Here is a 21,713-nt window from a genome sequence, read left to right on the forward strand (position 1 = left end):
AGTTCCCTCAGTGGCAGGACCCTCGGGGGCTCCCGTAGCTCAGCGGAGTGGGTTCTGCTCTGGAGTTTGGGGAGCTGATTCCAGGCCCTGTGTGTTGTCCACTGAGGAAGAAACACAGTCACTCAGGAGCCTGAGGCTTCCCCTCCTTCTGCCTCCTTACCACCCTCCTTCCCAGGGACACCCTTGGGACGAATGAGCATGGCTGAGCTGGCACCTTTATGACTTAAGGACTAGAAAGTGACTCTTCCCTTTCTTTTCATGACTGCTTCAAAAATACAATCCAACCCCCACCTCTTATCTTGCAGGAAGCTCCCTGCTTGTGTCCATCCATTGTCTGCATTGGGGCCGACTTCCCTCTGGACTTGGCTTAGGAGCTTTCACAGGTTACACCTAGTCCTGCCAGACAGTGGTTTCCGAAGACCCTTCTCTTCTGTCCTGAGGGAACTGGTGTCACGTTGGCCTGTTTCCCATCTACCCAAAACATCTCTGCGCCTTCCAGAAGTGGTCTTGGAGCCTTGGCTGGGTAACTAGTCTTTTTTTCTAAAGGCGCCAGGCCACATTTCCGGACCCCTCTGACATTTAGAAAATCTAAACATTCATAAATGTCTGCCTGGCCTTTTTAAAATTAGCAATTAGCTGTTAAAGGTCTCCATGATTCCCACAATGTTCAGCCCCTCTTTATTTTTTTCCTAAAATACATAGTTACTCTTCATTTCCCATGTTCATTTCTGGAGTAGCTTTGCTCCAAGGGGAGGAAACCAGCAATCAAGACATAACAGGTCTGGGGGTCATTACTTATGAGTAACAAATTTCAAATGTCACATCAAGGGTAGGCAAAGAAAAATTTGCTGGACAGCTAACGTGGGCATTTTACCTATACTATTTTGTGTTAATTTTGCCCTCAGAACACCCTGAAAGTGAAGGTATCATGGGTCCCATTTTACAGATAAGGAAACTGAGGTTCAGAAAGGTAAAGTAGGAGCTTGCTTAAGGAGCCTTGGCAAGTAAATGGCTGAGCTGCATTTGAATGTTGAAGTCCGTGCTCCACCCATCACACGAGGCTGCTCCGACTGAGGGTCTGGGAATACAGCAAAATAGCAGCCCAAGCTTCAGCTGAGAGAAATCCTATGGACTCACATATGGAGGATGCAGCAGGGACTATGTTGAGGGAGGAGCCCTGCTCCAGGCCAGAGCAGAAGACCTACAGTGAGGACCGGGGCAAAGCTGCCTTCAGATGCCGCAGGATGCCCAGCCCATCAGCCATGAGCTGTGCGACTCAGCTTGCTACAGGAAGCGGGTGCTTGCTCATTTGGGACCCTAGTTTACCCAGCATCATACATATCTTATCCTCACCACTGCCAATTTTTTTTCAAAGATTTTATTGATTTATTTGAGAGGGAGAGAGAGAGAGTGATTGAGCATGAGCTGGGGGAAGAGTAGAGGAACTAGCACACTCCCCACTGAGTGTGGAGCCCAACGAAGGCCTCCATCCTAGGACCTCAAGGTCATACTTGAGCCAAAGGCAGACACTTAACTGACTGAGCCACCCAAGCACCCTACCCCACCACTGCCAGTTATAAAAGCCAACGTTTAACAGGCTCAATTCTGAGCAAGCATCCTCCCAGCCCTCGTAGCCTTGTGAGCAAGTGTCCATTTCATACGGGGAGAAACTGAGCCTCAGCTGTGGAGGAGGTGGCCCGAGGATGCACTGTGAGGGAGTCTCCATTCCCAAGGACTGCCTGACTCCAGAACACCATTCAGGGTGGTGCATTTAATAAAATTCATTTGTTCCTGATCGCCTTGCATAATTCAAAACTAAAGTTCCCATAGGAATACATTTGAAATAGGAGTTGCGTTTCAAACTTTTCCCATGAAGTGAGACCTTCTGGATATTTTCATTTGCACATATTAGCATAGCGCATACCCATGCTGCACTGGTATCCAGCGCACAGCCCCAGAGAGATGCCACGGATGTGGCTCCTGGACCAAAGTCCTCCTCCCACCTCCTGACACCGGGAAGATGCCCTGAAGGTGTCTCAGCTCTGAGCACTTCCAGCTGCTGCTCCAACCCCAGCCAGAGCAAGGGAGACTGCTGTGCCTCATGGCTGCACATAGCACTTACACAGATGAAACAAGCAACGACAATGAAAGAGTTTATTCTCCCGGCCTGTGGTTCCTCCCTGCAGGCTGAGAGGCCAGCTGTGGCCCCTGTCCCAGTCCCCTTCGGTTCCCCCTCACTGGAGTTTGGCTAAGAGCACTGAGGTCAAGCAGGGAATGGCAGAGTGTCTCCCTGTGAGCAGGGAGGACCATGGTGGGCTGAACCCCAGCCAATGGACTGTCCCTAACAAGGCGCAGAGTGATTGCTTTCAGAGGCCCACCCATCTCTAACCACCCTCTGTGGTGGCTGCTTTCTGTGAAGCAAATGCCATTGGTATGCGGCCCAGGCTTCGGGCAGCCAACCCACCAACCCAGAGTGTGTGATGCCTGGCAGGGTGCCCTCCCCTCAGCCTGGCTCCGGTGCCCCAGACTCCCTTGCTGACTTCATTAACCCAGTCCTCATGCTGCTGAAGAAGTGCCGGGACCCTGGGTCTGGAGTGGGCTTGGCACAGGGTTCTCTGGCAGGGTGGCCAGCAATACCCAACTCTCCTACAGAGCTGGCCTCAAATCCCTTGTCTAGACTGAGGAGGAGAAAGAGCATGGCAGGACACCTAGGTTTGGGTCTGTCTTCCTCCTGGACCTACTTGAAGAAGGATTCAGTCTCTACATAGTCCAAATAGATACAAGGCCGTAACGCAGTCATGAGAAGAGATAAGTTCACTGGTGATTTACATAGAGGTGGGGAAGATTCTCATGATCAGAACCCAACAGCCATTTCATCATTAGACACTGCTACTCGGGCTCCATTCTTTTTCCATTCCAGCCACCTATCTCTCCCTACCCGAAGTCTCACAACCCATAAAGGAGTCCCTTCGGGGCACCTGGGTGGCTCAGTTGGTTGAGCGTCTGCCTTTGGCTCAGGTCATGATTTTGGGGTCCTGGTGTCGAGCCCCACATGGGGTCCCTTGCTCAGTAGGGAGTCTGCTTCTCCCTCTCCCTCTGCCCCCCACCCCCTGGCTCATGTGTGTACTCTCTCCCTCTCTCAAATAAATAAATGAAGTCTTTAAAAAAAAAAAAGGAATCCCTTTATCATTCTAAGTGATTCAACTCTTGAACCTGACCTCTAGATATGACAAAAAAAAAAAAAAAGAAAAAGAAAAGAAAAAAAAAAGCCTGACATTTAAGTAAACAGGTAAACAGGAATCAGAATCAGTTATTCCCTTAGCATATCCTTTGGTGGCTCATTTATCCTCAGACATCTTCAACTCCAATACGATGTGCCAAAGATGACCATTTGTGGACTGGGCCTCTCATTGCTGCTCATCACAAAACCACTGTCATGTCTTACGTCCTTCAAAACATGTACAAGTTTATCCCAAATCAATAAATTATCATAAAATTAGCCCCAAAGCAGTGTTGTTCCTGGGGTGCTGAGTGAATGCAAAGGCAAAACCACTTTGTAAGGCTATTCCCCCAACCCAGACCACACAAAATTTCTACAGGGGAAAAAAATCCCACTACAAATGATCCCAGAGGCAAACATTATAAAACATACAGGAAATAATCCACCATGAACAAGAGCAAGCAAACACAAAACATGGGAGGATTAGCATTCCCAAAACTTTAGCTAAGGGGAGCAAACTGAAAAAGACTATAAAATAAATATGTTTAAAATAATTGAAGAGACCAAAGTAAAAATAGAAGTCATAAGGCAATATCAAAAATCATGAAAATAGGGCAGAGAGATAGGAAAAACATAATAACTTTTAGAAATTAGCAAAATATATAGAGCCATTAAAATATACAATGTAGAGTATGAGTTGGATCAGATTAAGAGAGCCGGAGGGAGACTAAGTGGGCAGGAAGACGTACCTGGATCACCCAGGAGGTAACTTAGATGAATAAAGCATTTGAAACTATGAAAGACAAGAGACGAGGAGGGCAGACATCAAAATGTATTATATACATTTTGTAATGTATACATTAATGTATTATATGTAATACATTATATATTATATGTGTTTACATATATTTTATATATTTTTATATGTAATACATTATATGGATTTTTAGAGGAAAGAATGGAGAAAATAGGGCTATGCAATATTGGGAACATTTCTGGCTGAGAGTTTTTCCGAATCAAAAAAAACCTTAATCTTCAAAAGAAATAGCACATTGAACTTCCAAACAGATAAGTAAAAATTAACCTTTACTTAGACACCATATGGTAGACATGCAAGACCACAAAGACAAGAGAAAACCTTAAAGTCAACTAGAAAGAAAAAACAGAACTCCCAGAAAGGAAAGACGATGAGACTGATGGAGAAGTCCCAATACCAGAAAGAGGAGCCAGGAGACAGAAGCATGGTACCTTCAAAGCACTGAGAGGAGACAACTATGCATTTAAAATCCTGCTTGCACCCAAACCATAATGCAAGGACAAGGGTAAAACTGACATTTTCAGACACAGACTTAGAGATTTTCTCATTCATGGGCCCACCAGCAAGTAATGCTAATGAATATATTTCAGGAGAAAGGAAATTAAATCAACAAGTGTAGGTGAAATGCCAGAAGCAATTGTGAGCAAAGAAACCAGTAAACTTGTGGGTAAATACACAGAAATGCTGGCTTATTTATAACTAACAACGACTATAATAATAATGGTTACTAGGGGGAGGTTAAAGACAGGCAGAACTAAAGTACGGGACAACAAAAACATGGAAGATGGAAGAGGACAGTGAGCAGTAAAACATCCCAGCATCCTTACTTTGTTCTGTTGGAGAATAAAGACATTCATCAGCTTTAGAGTTTGTTACGTCATAAGTCAGTGTTAAAATGTAAGAGTAAGGGTGAGGCATACTGTGTTCATGGACTGGCAGACTTGATAAACACGTCCAGGATCCCCAAATTGATCTATGAATTTAATGCATTTCTAATAAAAATTCCAGAAGCATTTTTTTTTTTAGATAGAGACAAGCTGATTATAAAACTTATGTGGGAAGGCAAATGAATAAGAATAGATAAAACAATTTTGAAAAAGAAGTATAAAGCTGGAGGAATCATAGTACCCAATTTTAAGTTTTAACTGTAAAGTTGCAGGAATCATGACAGTGTGATAGTGGGAAAGGACAGACACAGAGACTAATGGAAAAGAACAGAAAGTCTAGAAAAAGACCCACACAAGTATGACCAATTGATTTTTAATAATGGTGCAAAAAATATTTAGTGGAGAAAAGATAGTCTTTTTTTTTTTAAGATTTTATTTATTTATTTATTTATTTGAGAGAGAGAGAGAAAGAGAGAGAGAGCACAAGCAGGGGGAGCGGCAGGCAGAGGGAGAGGGAGAAGCAGGCTCCCAGCGGAGCGGGATGCCCAATGTGGAGCTCGATCCCAGGACCCTGGGATCATGACCAGAGCTGAAGGCAGATGCTTAACTGACTTAGCCACCCAGGCACCCCAAAAGACAGTCTTATTGATCAATGATGTTAAAATAATTTAACATCCATATACAAAAAGAAGAAAAAGAATCTTATAAAAAATTAACTCAAATGGATCATAGATCTAAATATAAGTGGGAAGCTATAAAACTTAAGAAGAAAAAAACCCCAGAAAACAAAAAACGCATGCATAGGAGAAAACCTTCCTGACCTGGAATTAGGCAAAGAGTTCTTAAATGTGCACCAAATCCATGATCCATTAAAGATAAAAGAATTACAAATTGTATTTCATCAAAATGAAAAACTTTTGCTTTGCAAATGACGATGTTAAAAGAATATAAAAGATAAGCTAAGGACTGGGAGAAAACATTTGCAAATCTTCTGCCCAATAAAGAATCTGTATCCGGAATTTATAAAGAACTCTCAAACTGAACAATAAGAAAACGAATAATTCAATTACCAAATGGGCAGAAGGCTTGAACAGACACCTTCCCGAAGAGAATACATGCATGACAAATAAGCACATGAAAAGATGTTCAACATCATAAACTTATATTTACAAAAAAGAACCTGAAACACAAATATTCATAGCAGCTCTATTTGCACCTGGTACAAACCGGAAACAATTCAAATTTCTTTCAATGGGTGAGCAGGTAAACTGTGGTATATCCGTGCAACAGAATGCCACTCAGCAAGAAGAAGGAATGAACTAGCGATATATGCAACAACTTCAGTGAATTTCAAAGGCCTATGGCCCAGGAAAGAATCCAGTCTCAAGATGTTACATGCTCTATGTTTCCATTTCTGTGTTATTCTCAAAGCCACAAAACTATAGCGATGGAAATGGGCTAGTGGTTGCGGTGGCTGGGGAGAGTGTGACTATAAAGGAACAGCATGATGGACGTGTTGGAGTGATGGAACTGTTCTGTACCCTGATTGTGGTGGTCACACAAATCTCTCAGTGTGTTCACATTTATAGAACTGGGCATCACCCCCCAAAAAGTCAATCTTACTCTCTAATAATTTTTTTAGATGTTTCAACATAAGGCTAACTAGTAATGTGTAACTTCCACACCAGTAAAAGAAAAACAGATAAAACTAAAGAAGTAAGACATGACATTAGAAGGAAGAAAAGTGCACTGATAGGCAGTGAGCTGAAGCACACCAACCACAGGTGACTGGCCACCCCCTGAAGGAAAGGAAGTGAGGAGCCAAGAGGGAGTTACTGTCTTCTTTCTTTTTAAAAATGTTTTACCTAAATTCAATTTAGTTAACATACAGGGTACGTTTAGTTTCAGGGGTAGAGTTTAGTGGTTCATCAGTTGCATGTAACACCCAGCGCTCATTACATCACATGCCCTCCTTAATGCCTATCACCCTGTTACCACCATTAAAAAATAACATAAGAGGGGCTCCTGGGTGGCAAAGTCGGTTAAGCCTCTGACTCTTAATCTCAGCTTAGGTCTTGATCTCAGGGTCATGAGTTCAAGCCCCGTGTTGGTCTCCACACCCAGCATGGACCTTACTTGGAAACACACACACACACACACACACACACACACTCCCAAAACCATAATATACCAAAACCACCAGGCTGTATACCTTAAATGGGTGAGCTGTATGGTATGTGAATTATGTCTCAATAAAGCTGTTAAAAGAAAAAAAGGAAAGAAAAAAAAGAGGTATCTGAAGGAAAACAGATGAATCTTAATGAGCAGTATATAAGTGTTGTGTTATTTTCTTTACTTTGCTATATTTTGATTTTTTCATATTAAAAAATAAAATAATTTTTTAAAGAAAATGGAACTCTTACCAGGCAGTTTCATGTTATTTAATTCCTTATTTATTACTTACGTAAAATCCTCATACATCTCTCCCTACCACAGGGCATATCACTAAGAACCAGAGACTCTGTTACAGAAGGGGCTACTTTGTCTAAGAATTAGACCCTAACTGACTGGTGCCCTTGGGAAAGTTACTGGACAACTGGACAACTTTGAGTGCCAAGTTTTCATCTTAGACCTTTCTCTCCCTTTCACAGGTGTCCAGGAGAATCAAATGAGAACACAGTTTAAGTGTATTGTAACCTAAAGAATGATGGACGAATGTACAAATGTCAGGAAGTATTAAACACATGATTAAACATGCAGAAAACCCACAGATCTCATCATGGGCAATGCTCTGAGCCTCCGCCAAGCCCATCACAGGCACTGCTCAAAAGCATCCCTGCTTGTGTGCACTGGATCCTTCCTTGCATGGAGCACAGGGAATTACAGGGAATCACAGGGGGAGGTGAGCCACCAGCCGCATGCCCTGACCTCAGCAAGTCAGGGCTGCTCCGAAGCTCTACACAATTCTGTATGTTTTCACTTTCAGATGTGCTTTGGGGAGAAGCAAAAAATAAAAGCCAAGGATACTTTCTGCTGGGAGCGGACAGCATGGCCTAGAGTGGTGTTCACTGCCCCAGAAGCATCTCCACCAACTTTGGTGAGATGCCCACTCCTTCCTTATCCCCTTGAAGCAGGCGTTGGAGGCCACTTACCAACGCTGGCCACGGTGTACTGGTAGGGCTCTGAGAGGAAGTGTGGGAGGGTGAGGACGAAGGCACCTGAAGCTAGGAGGAGACCCCCAATGCCGATCAGCCGTGGACGGTGCACCCGGCTGCCGAAGTAGCTGACAAAGATGATAAGGATGGCGTTGCTGATCTGCAGAGATAGCAGAGAAGCTGAGTGAGGCCAGAGACTCTGTCCCTACTCACCCACAGAGAAGACCTGACTGTACTTGGACGAGGAAAAGCAGACAGGCAAGAGCCCCCCAGTGCCAGCCTCGCCCAGAGCCTCACAGGGGGCCCAGGAGGTGCTGTTTCAGCTCTCCCCTATTGTCAGAATCCCTTCCCAGCCTCAGCCTCCTGGACCAGACATAGGGAAGTATCTAGAGACCAGGAAAAGCTCATCGCTGAAATTTCAACCATCTTAGTCCCAAACCTTTTGGGGCAAAGTCCAAGGAAGCCTCCAGTTCTGGCTGGCTCCTAGGAACAGCACATACTCTCTAACTAAATGCCCTAGGGACGCTGGCTTGGTAGTCAGAATAACCACCAAGCAACATGTACTGTCTCATTTCATCATGCAACAACTCTCTTTCTGTGACCACAGTGGGACTCAGAATAGTAGGTAACTTGCCCTGGCTATGAGATTAGGAGGTAGCTTGAACTGGGACTGCCTGAGTTTAAAGCACCCAGTCTTAACTGGACCCGTCTACTGCCTCCCAGAGAAGTGGGTTTCTGCCCCACAGCTCTGCTACTAACCTGCCCCGGCCCTCCTTGGGCTTACTTCCACTCCTGTCAGTGAGGGAGGAGCACTAAGCCATCCTTAAGTTCCTTCCGGGCCGTAAACATCAGTAACTCCCTGTTCTTGGTGCTCCCTGGAAGGTGTGGTCTCCCAGCCCCACCCTGCGCCAGGGAAGGGAAGTGAAGGCCCAGCTTAGGGAGCAAGGTCTTAAATGATAGAACAGGGTATTGGCAAATCTTCTGACTACAACTCCATCCAAAGAGAAGATCCTCTGGCCCAGAATGTAAGCTCACCTGGACTGGAGGAGCCCTGAATGTCAGCACCCACAACCCTGCCCTGTCCAGACCACAGTCTCCTTCTGGCTGGAAAAGCAGGTACCCCTGTCTCAGGAAACAGGAGCCAGCGTTTTGGTATATGACTCTTGTCAAGATCACCAACTGGCCAGTTCTCAGTTTTCTTACTTCACCTCTCAGCACCATGTGATTCAGATGACCATTTCTTCCTTCCTGAAACATTTCTTTCACTGAGTTTCCCGGATACCACCTTCTCCTAGTTTTCTTCCACTGGCAGCATCTTTTCCATTTCCTTGGCTCGTTCCTCCTTGCCTCCCTGAATTCTCAACTCCCATAGCTCAGTCCCTGAACCTCCGTTCCTGTCTTGGTGAGCTCATCTGGTCCCATGGCCTTCCATGTTCTGTGTGTGCTTCTAATTCTCACAGACTCAGCACAGCCAAATCTCACACCTCATCTTCCCCCTCCCCGAAAACCTGGTCCCCCCACCCCAGTCCTCCTCATCTCAGTGAATTGGCACCTGCATCCTACCAATGCCTCAAGCCAAAAACCTGAGCGTCATCCCTGACTGCTCTTTCACAGCCACAGGCAGCCGTCAGCCATCTGGACCTTCAGCAGCCACCTGCAAGCTGCTTCTCTCCCACCTCTGTCACTACCTCCTGGTCTGAGCCCTGGCCGTATCCTACCTGAACTTCTTACAGCAGCCTCCTCCTTTCAGCAGACGTCTGCCTCCCCTCTTGCCTCCCTGCAGCCTATTCTCCACCCAGCAGCCGGAGTGGTTCTGCTGACACATCAGACCACATTCCCTCCATTCAAACTCCAAACCGTCAAGGTGAAGTCTGTCCCAGAGCCTCCAGAGCCCTACGGAGCCTGTCCTCCTCCCCCGAGAAGGCTCTGACCTGCTCTCCTCCAACCCTGTCCTCCCCTCCGCCCCAGCTGCTCTGCCTCCAGCTGTCCTCCTAGCTGCACACATACCCTCCGCGGGGCCTTTGTACTTGCTGCCCCTTCTCTTACCTGTCCACAGAGCTTCCTTGCCATCTAACCTACTTTAGACCTCTGCTCAAATGGAAAGTTCTCATGAAGGGCTTCTCTGAAAAATAAGGGGGTGGCGGTGGGCGAAATGGGTGAAAGTGCTCAAAAGGTACAAACTTCCAGTTATAAAAGACGTAAGTACGGGGATGCCCGGCATGGTGATTATAGTTAACAACACTGTATCATTTATTTGAAAGTGGCTAAGAGAGCAGAACTTAAAAGTTCTCCTCCTCAGAAAAAAAAATTGTAACTATGTGAGATGCTGGATATTAACTAGACTTATTGTGGTGGTCATTTTGCAATATATACAAAGGTCCAATCATTATGTTGTATACCTGAAACTAATATCAGGTTAAATGTCAATTATATATCAATAAAAAAGGAGTTAAGTATAACTTACATTTATAATAATTAAATATCGCTTATAATTTAAGCTATACTTAAATATATTTTATAATTTAAATTATATTTAAATATTTTTATAATTTAAATAGTTATTTCAAATATAACCACCACTCCCCTCCATTAATTTTTCTTCATAGCACTTACTGTAATCTGATCTACCAAGTTTTATTTATTTCTATAAACAAAGGTTATATTTATCACTAGAATGCTACACGAGCAGAGATTTTTATCTCTGTTCATTCCTGCCTCCCTGCACCTAGAGCAATGTTTGACACATAGTTGGTACTCGTTAAATATTTGTTGAATAAGTGAATGAATGAACAAATGACAGGCTGTTGCAAGAGGACACAACTGCCCATAAGACCCCTCCTTTGCGGCCAAGAGTAAGATGGTTTAAAAACACACAGAAAGGGGGTGTGAAGGTGTGTGGGGAGGTAGCCCAGCCTGATCCAGCAGCCTGATCTGGCCTGCTCCAGCCCTGGCCAGATATTATTCTAGGAGATTCTGAAACCCATACCTGGAAGCAAAGCGTTATTCTTAAGCTTCTTAGATTTTATCTCCCCATCTTTTTATTTCTCTATCATTTTTTCAAGAAATGATTGTAAGTGTCAGACTACATCAGCTAAGCTAACTGAAGCTGACTTTAAATGGTCTGGGTGAGGGACGGCAGAGTGCCCCAAAGGGGGAGGAAGGCCTGGGGTACCTGGGCCCCGCCCATCTGGACTGGCCCTTCCAGCACTCCCAGGGCACGCGCTCATTTCTCAGCGGAAAGTGGGACCTCCACAGCTGTTATGGCTGATGCTGGCTTAAGTCCTTGGTCCCCAAACTTTTCTTCAGCAGTGGAATCCCTTGGCAAAAACAGTGTTTCTATAATATAATATAATATAATATAATATAATATAATATAATATAATAATCATTTTATATATATACATGAAGCTGTTCTAGCTGAGGAGAGGAGAGCCTCTGTAGTCCACGCCTTAGCCCCTCAGCCCCTCTACAACAGCTCTGTGGACTTCCTGTTAGACCATCTGAGCGTCCTTACCAAGCCCCATTGTAACACATCCCTGCCCATCCGTGTCCCAAACCCAGGGGGCCGCAGGGCAAACTGGTGGGAGGCATTAAGGGGGGCCTCTAGGGCTCCCTCTGATTTTGTCTGCTCAGGCCTGGCCTTTAGCAGTGGGCAGGAAAAGCAGCCGCTTCACAGGGCAAGATGCCCATGTCTTCTCCCATCAGCTAAGCTCCTCATCCTGCCGCTGGCCTTTAGTACCCAGCCCTCCCCTCCCCTTCACTCACCCATCAGCCTGGAAGGCTCTGAGACTGGGCCGCTGCCTGATAACTAATCTGATACTGATTAGTAGCGTGCCTAGAACACGGTGCTGAGAAGGATTCAGTCTGGACTCAGCTGGAAAGACGACTGTGGTTGATTAGTGACGCCTGCCAGGGTCTCAGGATAGGACTGCAGTGACACGAATGTCAGAGATTCTGTCTTCCCTTCATGAGTGAGGACAGTATGTGCCAGGGGAACTATTAAAGTCACAGGCCAACACGAGGAGGGTGCAGTCGGTGGAAGGGTGCCAGGTCCCCGTACTGTGATCCCCGCTGTGCAGGAGCTAGCCGAGCTGCAGGAGCACAGTCTATGTGGAGAGGTAGACCGGTCACTGGCATCACAGGAAGCCACGACACAGACACACAGATAGAGACACACGTGTGCACGCACACACATACGCACACGCTAAAACACACGGACACAGACACAGACAGGAAGCAGTGGCTCCAGGAAGGATTTCAGAGGTGAGGCCTTGAGGCCAGCAGAGATGACTGATGGGCCACAGGGCTGCATGTGGGCAAGTACCTGCATGTCCCGGGTGCAGGAGACAGCCCATGCTGGGGGCGTGTGTGCACAGAGGGGCACCAAGAGAGATTCTGGCCATGTGTTTGGAGGAGAGGATTTGGGGAAGAGCAGGGCTGTGGACAAGGGAGGGGGGAGGACTGGTAGAAGAGGTGGGTTGGGGTTCAGAGGGAGGCCTTAGCATGGGGGGCCATCAGACAGACCTGGGCTCAGATGCTGGCTGCACTGTGTGCATGGACGTGGCTAGCCTGGATGGGGCACTTAGGTTTTAGATGCAAGCTTCCTCATCTGGAAACCATGGCTATGCAGAGACACCCCCACTCTTAGGGACTGCAAGGGGGACCTGGACAGGGCAGGGGCTCCTGAGGGCACTGCTGTGTCAGCCACTGAGGGTGAAGGAGTGAGGGCAAAGGAGCGTTTCCAGCTGGAAGCAGGATGGGGGATGGGGAAACTGAGAGGCAGTGGCTGAGGGTGATGCTAGGAGGCACCCCACTTTCTCTTATGGCTCTATCTGAGAAGCTGCTCTGGTGGAGGCGAGGCTCTAAATTACTACATCAGCCTGATTTCCACTAAGTCAAGGGAAGATCGACTTCTGCTCTGGGAGGGGGAGGCCATGCCTCCATCGCAGAACAGTGGGCCTTGTGGAAGGAGAAGAGAGAAGCCAGGCCAGGGAGCCCCATCTCCTCACGTGGAACCACCAGTGTTGCAGCTGCAACGGAGGGGGCTCTGCTGCCTTCTCTGCCTCTTCCTCCCTGATTTCCAGTGACCCCTAGCTGACCCTGTCCTCTGACCTTCCACTCCCGATCTCTGGGGCCACCCCATCTTCGTCTAATTTTGATGTGCAGTCACCGAGGGACGGTGTGAAATCCCCGTTGCAGGGAGGTCACAGAGATCTGACCTTGTTTGGGAGTCAAGGCCATTGTGCAGCTCTGGCTCCTGCGATCAGCTAAGACAGGAGCCGCCAGGCCTGGGGCTGCTTCTCCACCTGCACGGCTAAGACTCATCTAGCCCCGGACTATGGATGAGCAGAGGCCACGTAAACTTGTGAGTGGTCACAGAACTCAATCAGAGAGGCACAGTTTGGAAGCAGACAGCCCTGCACCCCTGGGGCGAGCCGCTGCACACGCTCAGCGCTCTCATCTGTCAGGTGGGAGGACTCACGGGGCTGCGGTGGCTAGGCCCCAAGGTCAGGCGCTGCCAGACGCTCTTTGCTGAGGGCCTGATGCAGGGAAGCTTCAGGAACTGTAGCCGCCACCACGCCTACTGCATCTAGCGGTCCCTATTCCCCACGTGTACCTCCCAGCTCCCCGTGCCCCTGTCCCCCCCAGAGCCCCCAGCAGGACCCTGGGATCAGGCGGGTGCACGAGTGGGGTCTGAGGGACCAGAAGCTCCTGCTTACCTCGTTCAAGCTGGAAATGAGGCCTGAGGAGGAGCTGGAGAGCCCGAAGCGCTTCTCGATGGTGGTGAGGCTGCTCTTGAAGTAGGCACTGTACAGGAGCTGGCAGAGCTGCAGGAGGCCATGGCAGAGCACGAACACCTGTGGGGAGACACGCGGCTGGTGAGGCCCGGGGCCGCTGGCCCCGCCAGGACCCCAGCCTTCCACCGTGGGACCTCTGCGGCATGGCGGCCCGCAGTCTGGCCTGTTGCCTCACCTGTTCCCTGGGAACACTTCCATCACGGGATGGTCCTGAGGGTGAAACAGTGTCATGGTTACACCAGTGCTTTACCCCGTGCATCGCTCCGTGCTGTCCGCCATTCCCACTCCTGCCATCCACATCCCAGTCAGCAGAAATGGCCCTGCAAAACCTCAGGGCTAGAGAAGCGCCCCTGAGGCAAAGGCCTGACTCACCAGGCCCACATCCAGGGCACTCGGCATTGCTGAGTTCCCTCGCCGCACCACCGTACCCAGCGGGCACTGCTCTGCCCTCCCCCTTGTGTCCTGGGAGGCCTGGAGGCGACTCTCCCACCAGTCCAGGTCACTCCCAGGGGCACAAGAAGCCCTAGGCCACATTGCTTCACTCATCTTGACCTGTCTTCCATTCCCGTCTCTACCCTCAACACCCATTCTCTGAGGCTCACCTCTAATGCATCATGATGATGCAAACCACCTGGTTTGAATGGCTACCCCCCAGCTTGTCATCACCTCTTATCTGGGGTATCTGTGATTGCGCTTGCTTCTCCTGGGCAGATGATAGGGTCCCCGGGAAAGCCCCAGGCCATTGTCTTTGCATCCTATCCCATCCCACGTGCCTGTCTTGTGCGTGAATTTAAGTTTTGGGTTGATGGGACAGATACACAGCTAGGAGGCTGGACAGCGGTTTGTAGCATCTGGAGTTGGCTCCAGGCTGAGCTCTGGGATTTCCTGGGTTCTCGGCTGGTGGGTTGGGCCAGAGCAGGCTCAGAGCCAGGAGCCCCACATCCCTGAGCTCCCCCGTAAGGTGCCCCTTTCTGAAGATTGCACTTTTCCTTCAGGGGAGGGTGGGGTGCCCTGGTGTTTCATAGCCTGCCAAAGTTCTTCCCTTAATTGAAGGGCTGGCATCTTAGGACAGCTACTGGGGCTCCACCTTCATTTCCGTTTCCTTGCACAGCCGAGCCCACCCCGTGTGCAGGGGCCCCTCTCCAGGCTGTGGGATTAGAGCTGACATTCCCTCTCCTACCTGCCAGGGCAGAGCCTTGGTGAGGCCAGCCTGGGGCTTCCAACAGGGCCCGGCACTGGCTGCCTGCCCACGCACCATGCTCATAGTTTCCAAGTCCAAGGAGGCCATTACACCCACGGAACCCCATGCCTCTCCCAACTGCCTCCTTCCTGAGCCTGCGGCCACCTTGCTCCTCGCTCCAGAAGGAAGCCTGTACATGTGGAGGCAGAGGTAGTACTCCATCCCTGCCTCCCTGGGGAGCCTCTGCTCTGCTTCACCTCATATATTGGAATTCTTAAGTTTTTGTGATACAGGCATTTTTGAAAACTAATCCCACTGTCTTTTACAAATGGGGAAACTGAAGTCCAGAGAGGGGGATGCCAAATGCCTGCCCAGCACCCTGCATGCAGCTGGTGCTCTGGGCTTAGGGACTACGCGCTTGAGAAACCTGGGCTGGACCAGTTTGGGGCCTGCTGCTCACTCCACTGAGCAACTTTAGCCAGTTCCCGCCCTCTCGGGCCCTTGATTTCCCTGTGCGGCAATTGGGCTAAATTGGTGGTTCTTACCTCAGTTTTGATCCATAATCACCAGGTGGGAGGTGGTGGTGTCTTTGAAATATAGAATTCGGGCCCAAAGCCAGGCCTCCTGAATCAAAAGTGGTGGAAGCCCCCTGATTTCCCGTTGGCACCTCTCCAACTTGCCCTGTGCTGTGTGTGCGGGTCATGCCTTGTCTCCGGCCCACCTATCTCCCCGGATTACTGCAGCAATCCCTCACTGGCATCCTGCCTGCCCCCTGAAAATCCTGCATCCCACCACCCCCAGGACAGCTTTCTCAAACTCAGATGTGAGCGGGCTATCCCAAATGAATACTGTTCACTGGCCCCTCTGCTTCCTACAAGATAAAAACCCCATGCCTTTGGTTCGCTGTTTAAGATGCTGTAGACCCTAGACCTTGCCTGCCTCCTGTGCCATGCCTGCTGTGGCTGACTGTAGTTTACGAAGATGGCTACACCAGTATCTCCTGTCCTTCACGCATCTCTTCCAGTGTGACAGTGACATTCCTTCCTCAAGAGGTGGGGTCTGTGTTCCCTCCCCTTCAATCAGAGCTGATCTTAGTTACTTGCTTCTAATAAAGACAATGAAGCAGAGTGATGCTATGTAGCTTCTGAAGCTAAGTCCTGACAGAGGATCTGTCTGGCTCCTTCTCTCTTGGAATCCTTAGAAGCCAGACATCACATTGTAAGGAAGTCCAGTCTTCCCTGCTCATGGAGCGGTCACATGTCACTGTTCCTGCCAACTCCAGCTAAAGTTTCAGTCTGCAACCAGCATCCACTGCCAGACATGTTGCTGAAAGAGCCTCTGGAGGATTCCAGCCCCAGCCTTCATGCCAAGTGGAGCAAAAATTAGCTATCCCACCAAGCCTTATATAGATGGCAGATGTGTGAACAGACCGAACGCTGTCATGGTTTGAAGCATTAAGTTCTGGGTTGCTTTGTAATGCAGCACTAGATTGCTTGCAACACCTGCTACCACACACCTTGCCCTTCAAACTTCAACAAGGTCATACAACTCAAGTTCCCCACAGCACACATTCATTGTCTGTGTCTTTGCTCACGATCTGGACAGAATTATCTCCCCTTGTTGGTCTCAATAACTACGTCTTCTTGGCTTGTTTTGCCCAGCATGGGGCTCAGTTATGTGTCTAGTTCAAAGTTGCTTCTAAAAATCACAGTACCCTGTGGCTGCAGAGGCCTCTTGATGGCTTGGCACATGGTTGGCAGTAGAGGTGGCATCCAGCAGGAGTGAGGGCTGTCATAAAGCCTGGGAGAGAGTATGAGGTCTGGACCAAATTCAGGTGGACTGATTCAGGGTGGAAGAAAAGGAGCAGAGTTTCCAGCCTCGACGCCAGGAAGGGGGCAAGGCCATGTGTGGAGACAGGGGCCCCAGGTGGAGGGATATACAGAGCGGGAGGACAGCAAGTTCAGTTTTGGAACACCCGAGTTTCTGAGCATAAAGCTCAGAAAAGACCAGTCTCCCTCTAACCAAATTAGTAATGAATTAATAGGAGTGACTAACCTCTACCAAATTCCCCAGCAGTCTCATGAGAGGAAGGTGAGGACAGTGGGAGAAAAAATGTCTCAGGTCTTTCCTGAAAGACATGCCTTTGCTCTTTCCAGGAAATACAGAAATCTCCTATTTTCTACCCCTCGATAGGTAGGAGACTCTGCCTAGAGCCAGCCAGCACCTTTCCACGTCCTACGCCCCCTCACAAAGCCAACTTCATCACTTTTGGCCACTGCAGCCCTGTCAGGTCTGGGCGCTTCCCGGGTGTCCTGGTAGAAGTGCTGGCGTCCATGTGGGCCCCTCATTCCAGTGGCTTCAGCAGATGGAGAGGAATGAGCAGATGCACAGCCGCAGGGGAGAAAATGCCAGCAAGGGGAAGAAGTGGATGGATAGTTCCAGGAGAGCTATCTGGCCAGGGCCACTCAGGGTCACAGCCATCTGACCCCACCTCCTGAGCTTATGCGGACCGGACCCTGGCACCACGACGCAGGCTGCTTGATCTTACCAAGAACTCACTCCATGGCCAGCATGAGACGGAGCAGCGAACACTGACCCTTGCAGGAGAAATAGAACACGGGGTTTAAGAGTCCACGTGGATGCACTGGTGGGAGAAGGAAAAGGTTTGCTAGTCGGGCTGCCGTCACCCTCCACCATCCTTCAGACAACACAGTTTTATGGGTGTGGAGAGTTTGGATTCAGAGTCAAACGAGCAGACTCTGCAAGGAACGGCGTGACCCTTGGCTCCGTATCTTACCTCTCCGCTAGCAGCTTCCCTGCTAAGAAATGGGAGCGATGATGATTCCTGCTCACGGTGCTGTCGTGCGGCCTCCACAGGGGCACATCTAAGCCCTTGGCCCCCTGCCTGGACCACAGTGAGTATCGCACATGTGAGGGATGCTCAGTGAGTGGAGACTTCTTCCACTCCCCTCACTTGCCCAAGTAACTGAGCCTCTCTGTTGCTTTCCATCCTCCTGCTGCATGAGAACTCTAGAGCAGAATTTCCCACAAGGTGCCATGCAGAACACCACTCACTTGAGATGCTTGAAGTTGAAAGCATTCCCAGGAGAAAAAAGTATGGAAAGTTTTGCTTACTATCATCCTGCCTCATGAAGATTTACAATTCGTGTTAGCATATTAAAGACTCTGCAAAAGTCTTTGGCCAAGAACTGCTTAACTGTTTTATCCAACTTTCTCCATACTTCTCCAACCATGGAACCCTCCTCCCCCAACGCACAGTCTAATATATATACATATATAACAGATACTAGCACTTTGCAAAATACACTTTCAGGAAGATCCCATGTCACTTTAAAAAGCAGCTTATGGTAGAATCAGCCTTGTGATTTCTTCACAAAACGAAAATAAAATAAAGATGTGTTACATGGCTGTATTATCTTTCCTAAAATAGCACACCATGATTTTCTATCCCCTCACTCTACTTTTTTGACTTCTTAGCTTCCTAAAATTACATCATTCTCACTTACTGGCATGTCCCCCCACCAGACAGAGACTGCAGGGAGGAAAGATGATGAATGGTTTTTAGGGTGCCACTCTCCCATTGCTTGGAATGATGCCTGGTCCATAGCTGGGGCTCAGTTGTTGTCAAGTGAATTAATGTGTCTTTAAATACTCTAACTCATGAGTCTTTGCCCCAGAAACTAGTCCATCAGAGTAGTCACTCAGGAAGCTGCAGGTTCATTCCAATGGTCTGTCCTCAGTCATATCAGCCCCCCTTCGGTGCGGCCTTAGGTCAGGCCATAGGCCGCAAAGGTCACAAGGCACAAAGCAGCGTTGAGTCCACTCTGCTGCCCCACTCATTTACTTGGCTCAATGCTAAATCATTGTTGGGTGTTTCTAAACCCAAACTAAAAAGTTTGATGTTTGCATTTATGTCTGAAGGGGCTTTCTGGGGTGGTAGAAATTTTATATTTTGATTGTGGCAGGATTTACACGATGTATACATTTGTCAAAACTCATCAATCATTTAAAATCTGAGCACTTTGTTATATATAAACTATATTTCAATAGAGTTGATTTAAGGAAAAACTAATTTTTAAATAGACTTGCAACCATGAAAGTATTCAAAATAACGTTCTGAGGCTTTGAAGGGAAATCCACAGTTTTGTTTTGTTTTTTTAGAGTGGGGGGGGGGATGGAGGGAGAGGCAGAGGGAGAGAGAAAGAGAATCTCAAGCAGGCTCCAAGCCCAGTGTGGACTCCAATGTGAGGATTGATTCTAGGACCCTGAGATCATGACCTGAGCTGAAATCAAGAGTCAGACGCTTAACCAACTGAGCCACCCAAGTGCCCCATTTTGTTTTTTAATATTATAAGCATTGGCCGCGTCATTGGAATACATTTATTTATTCAAGGATCCCACTTTGAGAGGGTCAGAACCCACGTAAATGGTGAAGTCTGTGTGGTATGCCAGTATAAACAGCTAGGTTCCATGTGTGTAAAACCGCACGTCTTTAGCCACCATCTTGCAGAAGGAAGCTCGAGCAGAAGGCTAATGCAAGGGGTGTCACCACAAGGTGTGGTGGGCTGTAAGCTCTAAGACCCAAATGCTCACACCCACGGCTCCATTCCTTCTCCCAACCCTAATAAACGTGAAGAGGAGGCCTGGAGAGGAAACTGGGGTGGTCATGAAGATCTTTCCTCGAATGAAGAGAAATCTGTTTGCTACCCATGCCAAAGAGCTACAATAGGCTGATGAGCTTCTGCGATGGCAAGTGGAGGTTCAGAGTGGGGCTTCCTGATGTAAGTAATATAGCCATAAGGGTGAACCATAAGGACAAGGAGGGAAACCTCGCAGCTCAGGATGCATGAGAAAGGGTCAAAGCGCAGCCAGGGCGTGGTGTCCTTGACTTTACCCGTTCATCCTCTTTTCCAAACCAAGCATTAGGATGATGATCTGAGGCATCCACTTGTGATTATAGGGAACCTGGACAGAAGTTCTGAAATGTGATCCCCAGGAGGTTGCGACCTGTTTGATCACCGCCTCTGCTGTCAACCACTTCTGATTTTGCCCACACATATCCTGGGGAAGGCAAAATTCCAAAAACTTCACTTGAGGCCTGATGTCCACTAGGATGTGATGTCTCTGAGATAATTTAATATACTGAGGGAGCCTAGGAATGGGAAGAAAATCCCACAGGGGCAGGAGGTGGGGCCTGAGACATAGGCTATGACCGCCCAGTTTGAACAACTGCTTCACCCCCCCAAATGGCAGCTGCCAGCAACCTCAATGGAGCTGTTCTTCAGAAGGAAGGAAGGAGGGAAGGAGGAAAAGGAGGGAGGGGGGGAAGGAAGGAGGGAGAGAAGGTGGCAGGGAGGGAGAGAGAGAGAGAGAGAAGAAAGAGAAAAGAAGAGCACGGTAGGACCTTATTCTCACTTTCCCCAGCAATTTGGGGAGAGCTCAGGGCTATGCTGAGGGCCACTCTACAGTTCTCTCTGAGGGAGGGAGGAGACCCCACAGTGCTGCTTGCTTTCATTCCTCCAACCTCTGGGAGTCAAAATGTGGCCCCAGCGTCCCTTCTGTTGCCCCTGTGCCTAGGCTGGAGCTGACGGCACCCCAGACAGCCTCACACATCTGGCAGGAAGCACCAGAACTGCACGGCCACGCTGACAACCCGAGGGGGTCTGAGCGACACCTGGCATTCAGAAACCCCTTTTCACAGTCAACTGAAATCCCTCCTATATAATCACAAATCCACTTCCATCTCTTTTCTCTTTTTCATCTTTCCCCTTCATTCTGAATCAACGTACTACATGCATATGTTTTTAAAAAAACAAGTAACATGGAAGGGCTTAGAACGCCGAGGCCCAGGCCTGCACTCAGCTCGAGCCCGCCACCAGTGCAGCAGGCCAGGGACAGCCACATCTGGGTCAGCTTTCCTGTGCATTACATCCACGCATATCAAAATAATAACTTGTTCTGCAGCTCCCTGACTTGTCACTGTAGACCTCATGCCATTAGAGGAGAGGACTTAGCTCCCTCACTCTTGTGTCTCCCACCCCTCTCCCTGTTCCTCCCAACTTGTAATCGTTCCATGTATATGTGCAATAATACTGGACCACTTACTCTGTGGCAAGCCAGCCAGGAGCCCGAAGGAGCAGGGCTTCCCTGCTCCGTGAACGCCCATGCTAGTTGATGGTTCCTCAGCTCATGGAGAAGGTTACCTGTGCTTTCCAGAGGTAAAGGGATGTTCTATATTACCCCTTGGGGTTCAGCCCCACTTCTCATTTCTGTCTCTATCACACCTACTTGTTCTAAGTCTGTTGTTCTCTAGGGCTGTGCCCAGTCCAAGGGCTCCCCATACCATAGGCCCCAGGCACTCACCTGAGAGCGGCCCTTCCTTGGTCCACCAACATTCCCAACTGTCTCCATCTTGCTGAAATTTTTGCAACTGTTCATCTACTCATAATTTCTTTCCCCTTTTCCTCTTTTTTCTGTTACTAGCTTTCACCATTCTTTCATTCATTATTCTCATTATTATGAGGGCGATGGAGATGAGGGGAGACAAATATGTATCCAGTCTGCCATCTTGAATCATAAACCCAACATCTTTCCTGATGCCAGCCTAGCAAACAAATTGATAATTCTGTGCCCAC

At 48.4% G+C, this 21,713-nt stretch overlaps 1 protein-coding gene across 3 annotated transcripts in view; it reads right to left on the reverse strand.

The window, feature by feature from the left end:
• Window positions 1-21,713, reverse strand: part of SLCO2A1 (solute carrier organic anion transporter family member 2A1) — an 80,356-nt gene that overhangs the window by 29,906 nt on the left and 28,737 nt on the right. For 2 of the 3 annotated variants that reach the window (XM_045791797.2, XM_045791795.2), the window contains exons 2-3: window positions 13,800-13,937; window positions 8,077-8,239 (exon numbers count right to left, since the gene is read on the reverse strand). In XM_045791797.2, coding sequence (XP_045647753.2) covers window positions 8,077-8,239; window positions 13,800-13,937 — 301 coding nt within the window. Of the gene's footprint in view, window positions 1-8,076; window positions 8,240-13,799; window positions 13,938-14,052; window positions 14,210-21,713 lie in introns of those variants that run through there. The other variant, XM_045791796.2, reaches the window with a different exon arrangement.

The sequence above is a fragment of the Ursus americanus genome, chromosome 20, assembly GCF_024610735.1.
Source record: "Ursus americanus isolate L20-20 chromosome 20, mUrsAme1.1.p, whole genome shotgun sequence".
NCBI classification, from domain to species: domain Eukaryota; kingdom Metazoa; phylum Chordata; class Mammalia; order Carnivora; family Ursidae; genus Ursus; species Ursus americanus.